Genomic DNA, 19,396 nt, shown 5'->3' on the forward strand with positions numbered 1-19,396 from the left:
GGACTGTGTAATATGTACTATTTGGTAACTTTTGGGTCTGCCCATTTAATAGCACTTAGTGAATATTTTTCAACCGGACCAGATCCACAAGTCACGCACCGATTTCATGGCTGCCTGGCGTTCCATTGCATGAACGGATCAGCGTTTATTTAAGCTATTTCCCGAGTTTGGGGTGTTTACGCCGTTCCAGACTTCCGTGTGACGGATCCTTAGCAGAGGACTCGCCGGGTCACAGAGCCTGTGCCTGTCACCTTTTGGGCTGCACTACCCAATTGCCTGCAGAGTCCCCGTAGGATGTGGCTGGTCAGGGGCCCTGTGGGCAGGGCACACAGACCCTCAGCACCTAGCTGAGTCCCTTGGGACCAGGTGTACTTAGGGAGTCAGGATTGTCCAGGTTCTGGAGAAGCAGTGCCAGGTAGTCCTGCACACCACGTGACCTGTGCAGCAGATTCCGGGGCGGGCCCACGGTCCAACTCATTATCATATCATCTATCATATCATCTCAGTAAATAGACGGACGTTCACAATGAGTTGGATACGTCAATGCCACGGAGAACCTCATGGCAGCTTAGGATAGGTTTTGCTACTGTATGAGTTTTGGAGCTAGAAGTATTTAGAACAACTTCCAGTGTTCCAAAGTTTTGCAGTTTGGGTTTATGGTGAAGGGATGTGGTCAGTAGCCCATTCTGCTACTTTATGAGGGGACCTGGGCCAGGAAGAGGTCGTACAGGACAAGGACTAAGGCATCAATCAGCTTGGGAGGAAAACCAACTGCGAATGGGTCCTGGCTTCACCAACTGCAAGCTGGGCGCCCCAGGGCCAGTCACTTGCCCTTTCTGGGCCTCATCACTGAAGCGTGCACAGATCCCAGAGCTGTGGAGAAGAGTATAAAGGATGAAGCATATCAAGTGTTTAATGTATAACTAACTAGATGAAGAGATGAGAGTTATTAAACTTCCCATAGTAGATGGCAGAGCTGGGCAGTGCAAGGGAAGGGCAGCCCTCGCTTTCTCTGTAATACCAGGCAGGGCCAGAAAAACACCAAGACCGTTCGAGTCTGTCAGCCCACAAAGCCAACCCTCAGAATTCTGCTCTCACTCCCCTAAGCAGAAGCCCAGAAACCTGGGGAGAAGGAAGGGCCCCAGAGGGATGCAGTGGCCCCCCCCTAGGTGGCCCCGGATGGCACCGCCCCGTCTCGCTGGCACCCCGGCCGTGTGGGGCTGGGCCCAGCCAGCTCCACCGGGACCTCCACAGAGACCTGCTTTGGTTTCCCAGAGTGTGGTTGTTGCAAATGAAGGCCTGGACAGCTCGACGCTGCCGTTCCAGGAGCAAGTCAACCCAACACCCGGGCAGGGCACCAGCAGGGCCCACAAAAAGTCGAACTGTCTCGTCAGGACACGGGCTGTCCAGCAGGAAGAGGTGTGAAAATGGGCACAGGTGAGTGCTGGGTTCCCGGGTTGGACCGCAGCGGGGTGCTGGGCTGGAGTGGGGCAGGGGGCAGGGCAGAGGCCTGGGCCCCATGCAGGGGCAGGCAGAGGGGGGAGAGCGGTGCCAGACTTCCTTCCACACGTTCCAACCACAGAGCCCTGGCCGTTTACTAAACTTGCAAAGTGAAAAAAGAAGAAGAGAAGGAACAGACTTGGAAATAAAAGCCTGAAAAGTCCTCTGTTGGCCAAGTTTGACCAGCGCAAATGATGTCCCCAGGGGCACTGGAGGTTCTTCTCACCGAGAACTCTGAGACCCCTGTGTTTGCCCCGAGACCCCGTGCCAGGCCGCAGCTGTGCCAGGCCGCAGCTGCTCCGCCCGGGAGGCGAGCAGATGGAAATTTTCAGCGCCCCACCATCGAATGCGGCTGGCAGAGCTCACCAAACAGACCCTGGGCAACAGTCAACTGGCTCATCGGTTTAGTGAGCAACATCTTTAGAAGAGTTTCTTGAATCCAGTGTAAAACATTATCAAAAGTAATTGCTCATAAGCCCAGTAATTTTACACAGTGATAACTTCATTACTAAATGTGCCTTCCAGTCTTAATCTACATAGATCTAAACATTGATACTGTTTTCATCACAATATTATTAAATTTTATCTGTACCCGTCCTGCATATTCCATAAACAGTTTTTCATGTTTTTATACTGCTCATGTTGATTCTAATACTAGCATTCATTTCATTGTATTCAATACCACAGATTTCTTAGACTATAAAATAAGTTTTTCACTATTGTAAATAATGTTGCAACAAATGTCTTTGTGCATATGGTATACCTTCGTATGCCGATGACTTACATTCATTTTCAGTTATTTAATCAACTACATTTATTGGATACCTATTATATGAGGCCCTGGGGATAAGTGAACAAAACTGAGACAATCTCTGCCCCAAAGCCTAAACATTCTATATTTTAATAAGTTTCTATCTTCCTGAGTGGGTCTCAAATACAACAATAATCCTCTGACTTAGAAATTGTAGCATTTTCAGCCGACAAAGCGTAGACTGGGCCCTGCCAGCTTCAGCTACGTGACTCTGAGTCGGGGGGTGGGGGGGGGGCTCACCAATAGCACCCGCCCCGTTCCCACCAGGAGCACAGAGAAGGCACCAGTGGGGAGCAAATGGGAGCTCGTTTCCGCAGAGCTGGGCTGGAGGACAGAGGCTGGGGACCCTGTGCTGGGGGTGAGACTCTGCGCAGCAGGAACATGCCCACCCTCACAGGGTGGGGGCAGGGCTGGGATCCGCAGGCCTCCCCCCACCCCCACTCATACCCTGGGGCCTGCCCTGTGAACTGCTGGGACTTGGGGTGCAGAGAAGGCAGAGCCTTTGCTTCCTGCAGACAGACTGGCTCCTGATGGGGAAAGGATGTGCGGAGCACGCTCACCCCTTGTCCTGACAGTGGCCGGGATGCTATTTCATCTGGAGCCCCCCTCCCCGCCCCCACACTGCCTAGAGGTTGTGCGGTCTCTTAAATTCACAGCCCCCCGCCCCACCTACCCCCAGCTCCTGACACCCAGCTCCTCCCAGAGACCAGCCTCTGGGACTGGCCCACCAGGGTTCCAGGGCCCTATCAGCAGTCATGGCCATGGTTCAGGCAGCAGCCACAGGCTGAGAGGTGACCCGAGGTGGTCAGAGCAGGAGGATGGCAGCACCCCTCCCGGAGCCTGGACGGCTTCCACCCTGCTTCTGCCGTTTGTGGGCTGATGGGTCATGGGGCTGATGGTCAGGAGGCAAACCCTGTCCTGCAGTTGGGGTCATCGTGGCTGCATGAACTGACTGGAGGCTCATTGTGTGCCAGGCGTGTGCCAACCCCTGTCCATCGCTGTCTGACTGAACCTTCTGAGCAGCCCTCGCTCTTGCACAGGAGGGCAGGTAACTTCTCCAGGATCACACTGGCCAGGAGCAGCAGCCGGGTTCAGACCAGAACGTGTCTGAAGGCACTGTCTGAGCTCCCAGCCTTCGTGCTGTGCTGTTTACACAGCAGCACCTGGCCACCCCGTCTCTCTGCCTTTCCTCGAACTGCTTCTCAAATCACTGCTCAGGCTACCGAAAAGGAAAGAAAGAGAAAACTCGTCTTTGGACAGACCACACACGACACTCCCAGGTTTGGCCAGGGAAAGGCCAGCTCTCCGACGGCTGAACTGGCTGCCTGCTGGTGGGCCACGTGCGACACCCAGCACTGGCGCCAGCCGAGCTCGGCCTCTGTGCCGGCTCCGCTGTCGGTGCCTGACCCACCGAAGTCAGTGTACGTTGTCCCCACGAGAATCACAGGAGGGAGGCACTGATATTATCACCCCCATTCCATGGCTGAGGAAACTGAGGCACAGAGGGGTTCAACAACAAGCCCGAAGTCACAGAGTGGCTACACTAGGATTCGAACCACCCTTCTCTAGTTCCTTTCCGACTGAAGGACAAAGCAGCCGGTCCACTCAGTCCCGGACGCTGCAGCAACTGGGAGCAGCCGTTTCCCCCTCAGGTCTCTCGGCGTAAGCGCCTTCAGCCTTTGCCACGAAACGGTCCCTGAGAAGTGTCCATTATTTCTGCAGATGGGGACGTGGGGTGGTGAGGGATGGGGGAGGATATGAAGCCTGGTTTCATCTCTCAGCCGGGAGACTCGCCTCTGCCTTGTTCTTGCACACATGTACCTAACCCTTCCCAGTCTCTTTATTGACCTCCCTGCTTCTAAAAATGCCTCTCTGCATAAAACACTCCATTTCCATAATGTGGCCTTTCTGACGGGTGGAGACGTCTCCACCCCACAAATATTGACAGAGCTTTTCTCCCTGTTGGGGAATTAACACACGCCCGGCCCAGGTGGCGTTCGCTGCGCCCATCTATGCCTTGAAGTGACCTGGAGCTTTTCCACTGGTTCTATTTACAGAGAGGACCGACTGGCCCCTGTCGCACTGAGAACAAAGAGTGACCAGACAAGGAGGGGGTCACCAGAGGTGAGGTTTACAAGCTAGTCCTTAGACTGCTTAATGATGGTTTAACTCAAATCCAAACCTTCTCACAAGTAAACAGGGAAAAGAGCCGACTGCTTCAGGGTGGCCCGTTTCGCTCTCCCCTTTGGCAGGTTCCATATTCTGAAGGATGACCAGAACATGTGCAGCACATCACGGAGCTCTTTCTTGTACACAATCCTCCTGAGCCCTGCAGCTGTGGGGGTGGGGTGGAGCCTGCCAGCGGAGGGCAGACAAGAAACAAAGATCCATTGTTCCTCTGCTTCCCTTCACTGTCTAGTGTGTTTCTATTTAGATGTTGAGATAGATACTACATTGGCTAATCCACTCATTAGACTGGAAAAGGGTAAAGAAACTCACTTTCCCAGCTTCCCTTGCAGCTAGGGTTGGCCAGAGGGCACAGCTCTAGCCAAGGAGGTAAAAGTAAATGTCTGCTGGGAAATGTTGGGACAGCTGCATAAAAGGTAAAGAGATAGTTCTACCTTTAACACCCCCTCTTCCTACTGCCTTGAATATGGACTTGATGCCTAGAGCTGCAACAGCCATCTTGTGACCACGAGGAAAAGACAATAGAATTGCAAAGAAGTAGACCCAGAACCCTGACTTCTTGGAGCCTGTTCTGTTCCTGGAGCAATGCTGGCCTGGGAGGGGAAACCATAAGTTAATGCTAGGATTCAGGGACCTGGGAGGATTACTAAGGGTGGAAAGGAAGGCAGCATGAATAACAGCATGGAAAAGATAGTCTCTTATTGTTTCAAGTCTTTTATCACATCAAAGAGAAAGTTTCAGATGGATGCATGGTTCCCTTACCATTGCCCGCTGCTTACTAATTCTCTATCAGAGAAAGTCCTAGGGCCTGGCATCTTCAGGAAGCAACAGTATCTAGCCAGAATTTAATACCAATGTTTTATTTTTTATTATATTTTTTCAACTTATTTGTTTTTATTTAATTCCAAAAGCAGGAAGTATAAATGGAAATATACAAGAATAGTCACCGACAGTTGTCCCCTACCCATTCCTAGCCACCAGCTCTTTTCTCCGTAGGCAGCCACTATGCGCTTCTTATGTACTCTTCCAGAAATATTTTATGCATATTCAAATACATGCAAATGTGTATTGATTTAAAATTAATCTCCATAGCACATGAGACAGAGTTCCATTTATGAGCTTGATCTGTGGTGTGTCTACATGGAAAAGACAGGGGCTCACTTTAAAGTACAGTGTTAAGTAGGGACTCAGAGATGACAAAACCTGTCACTGAAGCATGTGACAGCACACGCGGGGAGAGCCGGGGCAGCCGAGGGGCTCTGCTCCCAGTTTTGCTCTCTGCAGGAACAGTCTTCCCTCCTCCGCCCTCCTCCAACAAGGGGAGGCTGGAAGGTGCTCTGTTGAGATTCCGGCCTCAGGTCCACAGAACCCCTCTCCCCCTGGGAAGACAGGACAGCCTCACCAGGAAGGCTCCGAGCCATCGAGGGAATCTGTAGGCTGGACCTGCGCCCCGAGTCCCGCAGAATGTCGGAAGCTTTGGGGGACTGTTTCTATTGTTGCATCCACATAATGGAGGTTCTGTTAGATCATGCCTGGCATGTATTTGCTTCCAGAAAGAACTTGTCACCGGACACTGTTCTCTTTCCTGCCACATGAGGATCCTGGGCACCAGTGTGCTCACACGTGCCCATGTGACTGCGTGCGGGCCTCTGGTGCGTCCAAGTGAAGGAGCAGGGAAGCTGCAGAAATGGAGCCGTGACTCGCACTCGTGCCCAGCACAGCTCTGGTTTGTCTACCAGCACTTCGCAGTTATGAATAAAATATTAATGGATCTTATTTATGCACTAGTGAATTTCATTATAAATACAATTAATGTTCTCGTTCTGCTCAGACACACCACCTCATGAGTGTAATGAACGAAGTGGAGAGAGCCTTGCACTGCCACTGTCCATAACTAAACCCCCACATCTCCGAAGGTACACGCAGACCCTCAACACCGGCCCTCCCAGCTCAGAGCTGTGCCATTCTCATAGCTGCAGCAGCTGCGTTGGAGTCAAAGAGCTGGAACATGTGTGGATGGTACCGCACAGAACCATTCTAAGATCGCTTTCCAAAGGCTCAAATGAAAACATGCTGGGAAATGCCTGCAGCTGTCACATTCTCTGATGACCCACAACACTCACAGACTTGATGGTCCTGTGACTAAATTCTTGCGCATTCATTGGTGGGAGGGATCCTCAGAACCCAGGTGAGCCTTGGGGAACCTACCGGAGCATCCAACATAGGGAATGATTCACAAAAACTCCAAGGTCCAGGTGCTACATCAAGTAAACGTGGGCCGCTGAGCTACTTGTGAGAGACCGAGGCCACACAAATGGGTTTCCCACAGGCGGTGTTTGTCTATAAAGCCAGGTTTTTTAAAAAATAGGCTACTTCTAACAGCAGAGTTAGGTCCACAGCAATATTAATCACAAGGCAACCCCCACCCCAGACACACACACGGCCTACCCCTTACCAACACCCCCCACCAGAGCGGCACGTCTGTGAAACCCGTGAGGCCACAGTGACGTGTCCCGACCACCCTCGGTGCGGAGTGTGCAATGGGCTCACTCTGCCGCTGTACACTTTATGGGTCTGGACAAACGTTAGTGCCCCGCATCCATCATTATAGTATCACACAGAGTCGTTGCCCTAAAAATCTCCTTTTCATATACTGGCTTCATTGAAATGCAAACTATCAGCTTTTTCTCATATCGTTAAATATTCTGGGCGGAAGGATTTAAATGTTTCAGTTGGAGGACAGGCAAGACTGCCAGGTCAAAGCCCCCCAAGTGCTGCCCATTTGGCGAGTGGGTGGGAGAAGACACACAGAGCTCGCTCTCTCACGGGGCAGATGGGGGTGGGCAGGCGCCCAGGGCTGCTCGTCCAGGGGCCCTGGTTCCTTCCACCTTGTCGTTCCCCCTTTAGGCTTGACTTGCTGAAGACACCAGATTGTCCACAATCTGTGTGTGAGTCACCAGCTGGAGGTTTTCTGGAAAACTGGGGGTTAGCCCTGGGTGGGTAGCTCAGTTGGTTAGAGCGCTGTCCTGATACACCAAGGTTGCAGGTCCCACCCCCGGTCAGGGCACATATAAGAAGCAACCAGTGAATGCATAAATAAGTGGAACAACAAATCGATGTTTCTCTCTCTCTCTCAAATCAATTTTAAAAAATTAAAAAAGAGGGAGAGAAGAATAAAGAAAGAAAACAAGGCAATATGCCCAGCTCTCTGGTCCATCTGGGAGCTGAATGAGATCGTGCACGGAGGAGCCCTGGAGGGTGGGCGGCAGAGTGGGTGCTTCATTAGAGCATCCTTATTTCGGAAGTCAGGACAGAGCGGAATTTGTCATGGTGACGACAAGCTGAGCCCTTAGAAAGCACAGCTCTTGCAATTCTGCTCCTGGCGCCGGGGAGCCCCCACCCGTCTCCGAGAGCTGCTTGACACCACACCCCCCAGGGATGAGCCCAGCCCCGATCAGCTGCTGATCTTCTTCCTTTGCTTAATGGTCCTGGATGTGGACCTCGGCAGAATGCCCCAAGAAGCATAAAAAGGAATTTATAACGAGATAGTCTTTAAGTTGTGTGAGCCACACAGGAGGCAAGGCAACTGCATTCCTAATCATTTTCCTGTCTCATTTCACAAGAAACTCATTTCACCGTTGGGCTCAAATTCACTACAGTAGGATGGAGGCCAGGGAGGGGAGGTGCCTCTGATGGAGCCAGTCACCACCCACTTCCTGGAAGGAAAACTCACCCCGCAGAATCCCTGTCCCATGGTTGTTCCCGCACTGGGGCTGGGTCGCAGGGGAGGAAGGTAAGTAGCTCCTGATGACACCTACCACGATGTGACCTCATGGGGTTCCTAAACGGGAAGACACTTCACAGGGCCATTTTTTAATTTTGTCCTCTCTTAGAGGAGGCCTACGTGGGGCTCCAGGGGTGCCGATGGGGGCCAGAGCTTTGGGGAGGTTTTGTTCCCTGGCCTCTGTACTTGCCCCTTGGTAGAGATAAGCCTTTCCTTCTGGGTCTCCCTTCTGCTGACCCCAGAGGTCCTCTTCACATCCTTGAGCATCAAATGGTGCTCAAAGCCACATTCTAAGTCAGTCGTCACTTGGTCCTTCCCAGGCTGCTGGCTGGATGGGAGGGAGTGAGGCTGCAGTGGAAAGAGACCACGACCAGCATCCTGGGCTTGCACCCCAGCACCACCCGGCCTCCTGCACTGAGAGCTGACTTACTCCTTCTTGTCCTCCTACTAATCGCGGTGCCCACTCGCCAGGCACCGTCTTGGTGCCAGTGACGATTCTGAGTAATTTTACCTGGGTACCGACTAATATGGCCCTCACAGCAACTCTGCAAGGTGAGCAATGATTTACGTTATTATTGCATTTTCCCCTCTTGCCCCTTTGAGTCTTTTTTGAAGACGACTTTCCCTTGCTTGCCACTCAACGGAGCTCTCAGAACAAGTCCAAGTACATCACAGAGATTTTACACGTAAGTGTGGAACGAGTGAGCACCGTCAAGCCCCGCCGGTCTTACTCCTCTTGGTAATATTCGTCACCTCATGTCTCCACGACAGCTGCCCCTTTTCAGGCCTCCTTTCCTTCTTGCTCTGACATGCAATTGCCTTTGAATTTGTCTCCTTCCCACTCTACTCTGAGCAAACTGTGTAATAAGTCAAATTTTACCATATGCTTACTGTCTGCATAGCAAAGTCATGCTCAAAGTGCTTCATGTGTTTCAACTCATGGTAACCCCAGGAAGGTACAATGAATATTCCCATTTTACAGATGAGGAAACTGAGGCAGAGTGAGGTCAGGCACAGATAAGCTGGCCAAGATGTGGCAAAGCTGTGATTCAAACCTGTATTGGCTCAGTCTGGAATAGGGTAAGACACTAAGCCACTCCCCCACCCAGCTGTCCGTCAGGCACGCAGGGCTGGGAACCGGGAGAGGCGGGGCGTGCAGGGTGCAGAGTTTCACTCCGAGGTGTGTGAGGCTGGTCCTGTGTGCACGCCTCTCTCCTCCCCCGTCCGGGCCTGCACCTTCCCGGCTCCCACAGCCCCAGGATGACATCGGAGAGCACTGGCCTGCTGTTTGGGGGCCTTCCGCGGGCTGCTTACAACTCACCGCTCCACCTTTACCTTGTTTCCGTGTCTGGTCTGGTTGTCTGTCTGGAATGTCCTTTCCCTGCCACCTTTATGGGTGTAAAGCCTGCCATTCTTTTAAAAAAAAAGACTGAGAGACCTGCGAGCTGCTCTGGCCTTCTGTGGGGCAGCTGCTGGCTTCCGGAAGAGCTCGTCGCTACCTGCACTCATGCCCCGGGGGCCTCAGCACTCTGAGGACTTGAAAGACCCCCGCTGGGCTGGCCTGACATTTAACTCTCCATCCTAAACTTCTGCAATCCCACTGTGTCCACCTCCTACCCACCATCTCTGCTCTGATGTCTTCCGGCTGTCTCAAAGGCGGGACTCAAACCTGCTCCTCCTCCCAGCTTCCCGCCTCTGTGAAATGACACCTCTGCCTTAACCCTTCCTGCCACCGAAGCCCTAAAGGTTGCGGCCGCTCTCTCCCACCCCACATCCAATCTAGTGCTAAGTGGTACCGGTTCCTCCGTCCCTGTATGTCAGACCAGGGCTTATCCATCACATCTGCTGCTGCCGCCTCGCCCCAAGACACCCCCTTCCCTCCCCGGGGCGGGGCAGTCGCCTCTTTCTGCCTCAGTGATGGCGGATGAGGCCGACCCACGCTGGGCGGGGGAAGCCACCCCGGAGATCTCGCCGACTCCAGTGTGCGTTTTATTCAGGAACATCCACAGACAAGCCGGAAGTCGTGTTTACCTAGTATCCGGGCATCCCCCACCTAGTTAAGGTGACACATAAATTAACCACCGGTGTTTATTATTCATTTTGAACCCACTGTGCCTTGGACGCAAGCATTCCATCACTTCTTTCCTGTCTCTTCACTCGGTAAAAGAGATGGGCAGCCACGGACATGCAAGGTGCTGGGGCCCAGAGGGACTGGGAGGGGGTGAGGCGGGTCTGCACCCGTAGAGACCAGGACTCACGGGTCAAAGAGGACGAGCTGAAAACTGGACGGGAAAAGCCACCACTGGACCGGGAAGGGCAGCTTGCCGGCCGGGCCCCAGAGCCCGGCGTCACTGCCGCTTACTCGGCAGCCGGTTTTCGTGACCGTCCATACGAAAGCTCGAGCTAGGGCCCCCAAGACCACCATTCAGCAAGAAGGCACACAAGATGAATGTCAATAACTTTTAATGGTTCACAGTGTTTTTTTTTAAAAGAAGAATTATAACAAAAAAACATGGAACTTAATATGTTTTGATACATGGGGCAATTACAGAATCGAAACCAGGCGAGGCCATGAAGTGTGATCCTTCCCGTGGAGGCAGGGCCTTCCACCCCATGAAGCAGAGAGAAGCACATGATTCGCACCATCGTCTCACACTGCCTGCTGTTCTCCTTCCAGAGATCGACAGACTTGGCGGCAAAACAAATTTAAAAAAATAAATAAAACAACACGGTCAACTGCCTCGCTCCCCTCACCACTGCTCCTTCTCGAGTCTCTGTCCTACACGCAGGTGGGATGGGGTGTGCGGCAGAGCCCCGTGGGACGGGCGGGCTCTGCTGACGGAGTGCCAGGAGGAAGCCTGGGTTCCCTGAGGTGACCGAGAAATGTACTTTGAATCTACTACTCGGTGTTGTAGCCAGGGGACACGAGAGGGGAGGGAACGAAAAAGGAGCCACGAGAACCGCTGGTGGGAGGCCTGGTGTCCCCGGCATGTGTGGACAATCCAACGCATGCAGTGAGAAGACGGCCTGAACGCAGCCCTTCCTGCACTCACACAGGAGCCTCCGACTGCGGAGGCAATGCCTCTCCGCAAGGACACAAGTTGGGATGGAAATGAAGCCTAAACACTTCTGCCAAAATCCCACCAGGTACAGTCATTCATTCAACAGGAGATAGCAAAACCATTTGGTTTTTAAACAAAAATCCTTCACATCCACCTGTGTTCAAAAATAATAACTTACGATATTAACAAGTTCCTCAAAAGAGTAATTAGCAGAAAAGAGTTAAATCGCAAGTGTAGAAAGAACGGTTTCCCTATAAATGTAGTTCTTAGGGAGAGAGATACATAATACACATGAAAAATAAAGTGGTGATATTCTCTGTTTTTAGCTTAAAGCTAAAGTTACCAAAACAAGGTTTTAAGCAGGTGTTAAGTGTTTCAGCTCACGCAGACCAGCATGCAACAAACTGAAGACATTTACTGGTTTTCACACTGAAGGTGCATGTCTGCCTCCGCGATGAATAATGATGGAAATCATACCCGACTGCGGAGTTCATGCAGCGGACTACTGCCTCCAACAGGCCTCTTCCTTCCCTAAACAGAACGGACACTGGTAACAACTAGTGACGCAGCACTTGGGGCAAATCGGGCCCGTCGATCATACATGACTTGCTTGAACATGGAACTCATTAGGGGAGACGATGCCAGACAGGCCAGTCGAGTAGAACAGAATGTCTGCCCTCACGGGACGAGCCTACCACGAGCCGCTGAGAGAGCCGACCCATGCCTCGCAAGCAGCGAGCACCCGTCTGCTTTGGGCACAACTCGAGTGCTAACACCTCTCAACTCTAGTCTCATTAACACCTTGGAGAAAACAGAAAACAATAACTGGCGTTAGAAGCCTGACAAAGAGAGTAAGAGAACCTGCAGAGGAAGAGACAGGCAGAAACTGCTTCGCCAGCTGTTCCATCACTGCCCGCCGCGTGGGCTTGAGGCCAGTGACTTCATGGACGCATCTCGCCGATGCACTGCCGAAGGTCAGTTTCGAGTCCGTCGTGGTGACCCCGGTGCGATGCTGCTTGCCTTCCATTCACCACCCCCTGCCCAGGAGATCCAAGGGGGCCTCGGGTGATGTGAGCACAGGACACACAGGTGTCAGAGCCCAAGACCCTTCCTGAAAACTTCATCTCGGATGTGGGCAAGGAAACACCAGTGGTATGGAGTCTTGGCAGCAGCATCCACACTGGGGCTTAACCTCAGCAGCCAGCCTGCAGGATGCTGCCCCCAGAGCGCTTGGTCACCGACAGAGTCGTGAATACCTGTGGGAGGAGAAGCACAGGATTCTTAGACACGCCAGTAAATGAGTTACCAGGCAGTAAGTAGTTCAGGTCGCACCGTTCATACCAACCAAGGAGTGCGGTGTTTACTGGAATGAAAGAAACAGAGAAGTTAACATGACCAAAGATCGCCTCAACTTCCCCAGAAGATAAAAGGTGGAAAACATTTTAAAACCAAAGCAAAAGAGAAAACATACTTAGGTTATATCTAACATCAAACTATCTTGTCACGAGGGTGACTGAAACAAGTTACCCAAGTGGCTTGTCTGTTCACTAAAAAAAGTGCACCGTGAAGCGTTCTGGACCTGCAGAGAGGTATGAAGTGCACTGTTCCCAACAGCCACGTGCCCGCCGGCCCAGGGAACTCTGAGAGCGCGGTCAGAGGCCCACGGGCGCCACTGCCTGGCCACGTTCCCTCCCCACCCCGCCCTGAGTTGGTGCGGACTCCTGCGAAGTCCCTCCTGCTTTCCTTTGTAGGTTTTTTAAAACTTCCCACGAACAAGGCAGATGGTGTACGTCCACTTCTGCTACCTGTTCTCTTGGCTCACACTGTGTTTCTATAATCTACCCCCATGGAAATCCTGTTCTAATTCCCCCACCTTTCACTGCGGAGTTTTCAGTTACTGCAGTATACCATGCATGTGGTGTGCCGCAGCATCCAAATGATTCCAGCAGTGGATGTACCACCATTGTCTATCCAGGCTCCTGTGGCCGGCGGTCTGGCTACTGCCAATATGCTATTTGCAACATGCTCTGTGGCAACTAGGAGTCTCCTTGCACCCAGAGCTAGAGGTGCAAGTGCTGGGTTGGAGGGCAGGTGCCCTTTCGACGTGACTGCATTTCCAAGGTGCCTGACCAACCATTGCTCCCATCTGCAGTGACCGACAAGTTCTCATCTCACATCCTTGCAAACATTTGGTGCTTGTGGGTTCAGGGCTTGACTAATAACATGTTTAGGCAGCTTTAACTTCTTGCTACGGCGCAAGATGGCCTTTACATAAAACGATGGTTCTCCAACTTTTGTGAACAAAGCCTATTCATACTGATTAAAATACAGGGCAATTATACCAATTTGGCAGACCGAGGGTAGGGCTGAGGGATCTCACTTTTAGCAAGAGTCCCAACTGACTGGTTGTCACGCAGGTTGTCTGCAAGCCACACGAGGATTTGTTGTGCGACACCAGTGTCGCAACCCTGACCATCGGCTGTTTATCTTCATAGTTTCACCAAATAAGAAACATACAAAAAAACCCCATAGCATTTCTCTATCTAGAAACAGATTTTTATTCCTGGCCTAATGGAATAATTGGTACCAAACCAACTGTCTCCACTAAAACAACCCAAAACCAGACAAAACATGAAATAGTTATTTCAGACACTAAACAACGGGCAGTGAGGCTGTGACCCCCGTGAGAGGAAAACCGAATGGGCGGGACCTCAACAGGCCCGGCCGCCTGCCCAGAGGCACCCACAAGTCCCAGGGGGAGGAGCCCAAGGGGAGCACAGACGCCTTGGTGACAAGGAGAGAAGAGTGGACACTGGGGAGGCTGAGGTGGCCAGGATTTGGGGGGCTGAATTCCCCGGACAAGGGAGCTGCTACCCAGAAAAAGAGCTCCAGAAAGCTGCATGAGGCCCATCATCTCTGGCTGAACGCCAGGCTGAGCAGGTCTAGGGGGCAGGACCTCACAGGGCCAGGGGAGAAATCGCGGCCCCAGGGCTGTACAATGAACAGCCACCAGCACCCAGCTGGGACTGGGAGAAGAGCCAGTTCTCAGGAGCCGTGGTCCAGAGGCCTCCCCGAGCACCTGGGGCAACCGCTGGAGACTCCAGAAAGCCAGGCCTAGGCAGAGAGCTACGCCTCACGAGCCCTGCAGTAAAGCTGCTCTAGCCTGCCCTTCCAGAGCTGGAAACAAGCCTCCAAAGGATCAGATGAGCCACTGGGACAGTAATGGTCCCTGCGACGAAACCCCGGTGCCTGGCGCGGAGTCGAAAGGCGGAAAGGAACAAGAAACCTGTCAACCTAGAGCTCTTTAGTCAACAAATACTTCCACGAGGACAGCAAAACGAACACATTTTCAGACAAGCAAAAGTTGAGTGATTTTGTCACTTGCAAACACTACCAAAAAATGTTCAAGAAAGTTCTTCCAGCCAAAAGCAAAGGTAACAAGGGACGACACCTTTCCCTCCAAAGGGGAACAGAGTCACCGTCACCTACCCGGTGCTCAGCACCCACCCCTCTTATGAACCCCTCCTTCCTTCGTGACTCAGGGCGAGACTGTCCCCCCTCCTGCCAGGCTGGGCTTTGGACCCCGCCCCCCACGTTCTTGTTTCACACTCCACTCACCCCCACCCTTCCATCCTCAGCTGTGCTGTTCCCAGTGGCCTTCCTCAGACCGTATTTATCGGAACACAACCCTCCCTCAAACCGAGGATCACCTCTATCACCACTGTCTCTCGTCCTCTTTCAGCCACACGGCAAGCTGTTTGGCATCTACAGTCTGTTTTTACTCCCCAGGGCACTGGAATCTGGCTTCCACCCCCCCATTCCGTGGGCACACCCTCCCGCAGTTCACCGTAACTCTCACGGCCCCCCGGAGGACGCCCCGCAGCCTGCACTCCACACGGCCTCTCTGCAGCACGCGTGCCGTCCACCCCCCCCACTTTCACACGGCCTCTCTGCAGCACGCGTGCCGCCCGCCTCCCCCCCCCCACCTTTCACACGGCCTCTCTGCAGCACGCGTGCCGTCCCCCCCCCCACCTTTCACACGGCCTCTCTGCAGCACGCGTGCCGTCCTCCCCCCCACCTTTCACACGGCCTCTCTGCAGCACGCGTGCCATCCGCCCCCCCCACCTTTCACACGCCTTCCTCTTCTTGTTTCCCGACAGGGGTCTTTCCTGTTCCCTTTTGTGACTGGTCCTCGGCCATGGCGTGGGGGTGCCCTGAAACACCGATTCCCCAGGCTGGCTGGCTGGCTGGCTGGCTGTAGCCCTCGGCCACCCAAACGTGCTGCACAAATACTGCCACTGTCCACGCGTGCAGGACGCCGCGAGGGCAGAAAGCACTGCCCAGGGTTGCAGCCCCAGCTCCCCCTTCCCAACACCTCCCCAGTCAGTGGCCCCGTTCGGTCCACACTCCCTTCCAGGCAGACGAATCTGCCGTCTCCCCAGCCACGCGTCTCTCCCGGGCCACACACCAGTGAGACCGAACCAACACCTCTTCGTGGACGGCACTGCAAACGGGAAATGCCCCTCCCCAAGTCCCGTTCCTCTCAGTGAATGGCATCACCACTGCTTGGGTGCCCAGACCACACACCCGGGATGGATTTATTGATTTTTCCATCTTTGTTACTGTGATAGGTAATCAACTGTGAAGTCACATGTCTCGCTTATCTGTTAAATTTGATGTCTCTCTGCGCTACACTGGCAGTTCAGGTCCTCACGATTCCAACCGGCCACTGTGGGATTTTCTGTGTTTTCACTGCGCTGAGACCACCTTTCCTGTGGACCACACACCGCACATCCCCACCCTGTCCGGACACGGACCTGGGGGCTGGGTTGCTCTGGCCAAAGGCGTGTGTGCGGAAGGGGCACGCATCCTCTAACGCCAAGCGTGCCTCCCTCCCTACCCCGCCCCCAGCGGTGCCCCAGGGAGAGGCTGCTCCGCGGCCCGCCCTGCAGTGAAGACGCACAGAGGCTGGGCTGCAGCTCACTCAAGGCGACCAGACAGCACTGGCAAGGAGTAAACGGCTGCTTTTACAGGCAAAACCAACCAAAACCAAAACGCCACCCAAATGGTCCACCTACACTGCCTAGTCACGGAAACACAAAAAGGCTTGTGTTCAACAGATGAAATTTAGAAACATATTTGGTCTCTGAGTACAACTGGAACTTTAATCCAAACCATTCTGGTCGCATGGAGTGAGCTGGGCAGCAACACCGGTAAGATTCTGCGGCGTCGATGGGCCCCACCCTACCTACGCGGACCACCCTTCCGAGGCCATTAAGTGTCCCACTGAGACTGGGCTTCACGGCTCACTGGGCGCGCCCTGCGTGGACTCAGGGAGAGCCTGCGCCCTTGTTGGCGCCCCGAGCCCTAGATGTGATTTTTAGCTGCCCCTTTGGTTCCTGAGACACGTCTGGCTCCCTGGCTTTTATCAGGAAGAGGGAAAAGAGCGCACACGCACACAAGCAAGGACGCTCTGACTTACAGACCGAAACAGCAGGTGTCCACGGCAAAAATACTTTTGAACAGAAGGGGAAAATACTGTTGTGCAAAGGAGGAGCAACACCGAGAAAAACGCTGTAGCCTTGAACCAGTGACAAAGCTCCTCCTCTTCCTCACACACCAATACGTCATCGGCACCTCAACAATCAGACCCAAGTAATAACGGCCAGTGTTGGAAAGCGTTTAAAACACGGAGCTGGGAGAAACTATTAACAATCCATACCCAAACAAATAATCATGGAACAGCACCAAACACGCTCTCTTCTCAATTTTTATAAGGGAAGAAAAACAAAGAGCCAGGGGATGTATCCGAACAAATTTCAGGCATGTGAATTTGCCAGCCCAAGTTTTTTTCTCAGGAATTAATTTAGAAATAGAACTCCTGGCAGGTTTGGATAGAAACTGAAACATACCAAACATGTAACTAGATAACAAAAAAAGAGTTCTTATCACTTTTTCTTATTCTGATTTATGTTTAAAAGGTGGATAATTCAATATATTGCCGGTGTTGAGCAGTGTACATGAAAAAACCAATGGGGTCAATTTTTACAAAGATTTTATTTGCACACAGCTGCTTTATAATTTTCCTAAGAACACAGTTTTACAAAATGAGAATAGAGGCTGTCCCTTCATGCTTTTCTATCCAACACAAAGAACATCGACACAGGGTCAAGGGTTGCACCCAGGTCCCCAGAAGAGGGGCACTTAAGAGGCACCACACACTGATGTTTCTCTCCCTCTCTTTCTCCCTCCCTCCCCCTCTAAAAACAAATAAATAAAATCAAACACACACATACACACAAAACAGGGTCAAACGCTGCTGCAGGCTTCACCTCACCTTCACACCTGGCCCCAACACCTCCAGGCCTCACAAAACCCACTCACTCTAGACTGGGATTATGCTAACTATTACAACACAACATTTAGCCCTGGCTGGTGTGGCTCAGTGGATTGAGAGCAGGCCTGTGAAGCAAAGGGTCGCCAGTTCAATTCCTGGTTGGGTCACACGCCTGGGTTGCGGGCCAGGTCCCCAGCATGGGGCACACGAGAGGCAACCACACATGGACGTTTCTCTCTCTCTCTCTCCTTCTCTCCCCCTTTCTAAAAATAAATAAGTAAATTAAGTAAATAAATAAAATCTTTAGAAAACCCCAAAACATTTCATGGTGGGCACGGAAGTTCATTTAAAGACATTTTACAGGGGGCTTTTCTAATGTTCTTTCCTCTTAAGCTATTAGATTTCCCCTACAAATAAACTTGATTAGCTGAAATTACTACTCCAAATGATGTACAGTCGGCTTCCCATTCCATTTCTGCTGCTCAGCTGCCCAGAGTAAATTACCGCCACACCCCCTTCACACTGAGTGATGCTGATGCACCTCTGATGCTCCCAGACCAACGTGTTGACACAACGGGCTTTCGGTCAAAACGAGCGCAGTCCCCTCCTCTTGGAGCGAGACCCTTCAGAAAGGACTTTGCCTCAAAGGGCAAAGTCTCACCTGAAGACCCTGTCGACTTTCCTAAGTAACTACCCTTCAAAACCAAAGGCCGCTCAGCTGCCTGAGTCATCTTATCGGAACGGGATGGAAGAGCTCACTTGGTGTTTCATTCCGCCCACCACCCAGCAGGCCCGGGGGCCCGGGCTGGTGCTGAACACTCCACAGCTGTGCTCGGGACCAGTTTTAAATTATTATTCTTTCTCATCCATGCCATGGGCTGACATTTGTGAAATTCAATAAAATGCATTAGGAAAAAATAAGTCTTTAAAAGCCATAGAAACTAAAACTCAATTTTTAATTATTAGATTAGACACTGTCAATTTACTCTTTACGTTTCTGAATCTTTCTTCAGCTCCGCCCTTAACTCAGCACAGACTAGGAGCAATCACTCTGCGGGGGCACCGTGTACAGCGCCCCACACGGTACACGCTGGACCTGAGACCACGGTGCGTCCAGCACAAGTCCCCGTCAGAACCAGCATTTAGCAGAGAGGGGAGTCCCTAAAATCCCCTACCCTTCAAGCTTCCCTTGCCCTTGATCAAGCAGCTTTAAAAAGATTTCCATCATCAGGGGTCAGGAGCCTTTGTTTTTTCAAAATCTAGTTTCTAAGCAAGTAGTTCATAACCAGGGGCTTAAAAAAAACCCAGAGGTGCTTTTTCAAAATACACATCCCTCCCTGCCCCCTTAAAAATACTGTGATGATGACCTAAGTGAAGCCACACCCACAGTGAAATACCCTGGGGAAACCCAGCCAACAGATGCAGACAGTCACCGAACACGTGTCACACGCCAGGAACTCTCCAAGACACCGCCACTTCCCGAGTGACTCTGCTCACCAGCCCTCTCAGTTAGCTCTTCCCTCTGCTTTACTATCTAATGTGCAACCAAGCTCCTGAAAAGCTGGGTGCCACGGCCAAGTTCACCGAAAAGAAGCTGCTGAGTGAGATGACAACCCAGGTCTGTGTCTCCTTATGCTCATGGTGCCACCCGGAAGTCATTTCCAGTTTTTAATTCGATGTCGACTATTGTAGAAAGGTCTGTGGAAATGGAGTAT

The 19,396-nt window shown here is 52.2% G+C and overlaps 1 protein-coding gene across 1 annotated transcript in view; it reads right to left on the bottom strand.

Moving 5' to 3' along the window:
• Positions 1-10,728: 10,728 nt before the first annotated feature.
• Positions 10,729-19,396, bottom strand: part of TXNRD1 (thioredoxin reductase 1) — a 51,323-nt gene continuing 42,655 nt past the window's right edge. The window contains exon 15 of the mRNA XM_053661591.1: positions 10,729-12,600. Coding sequence (XP_053517566.1) covers positions 12,538-12,600 — 63 coding nt within the window. The 3' untranslated portion in view covers positions 10,729-12,537. The remainder of the gene's footprint in view (positions 12,601-19,396) is intronic.

This window comes from Artibeus jamaicensis, unplaced genomic scaffold (assembly GCF_021234435.1).
Source record: "Artibeus jamaicensis isolate MK-2021 breed Jamaican fruit bat unplaced genomic scaffold, CSHL_Jam_final contig_233, whole genome shotgun sequence".
NCBI lineage: Eukaryota > Metazoa > Chordata > Mammalia > Chiroptera > Phyllostomidae > Artibeus > Artibeus jamaicensis.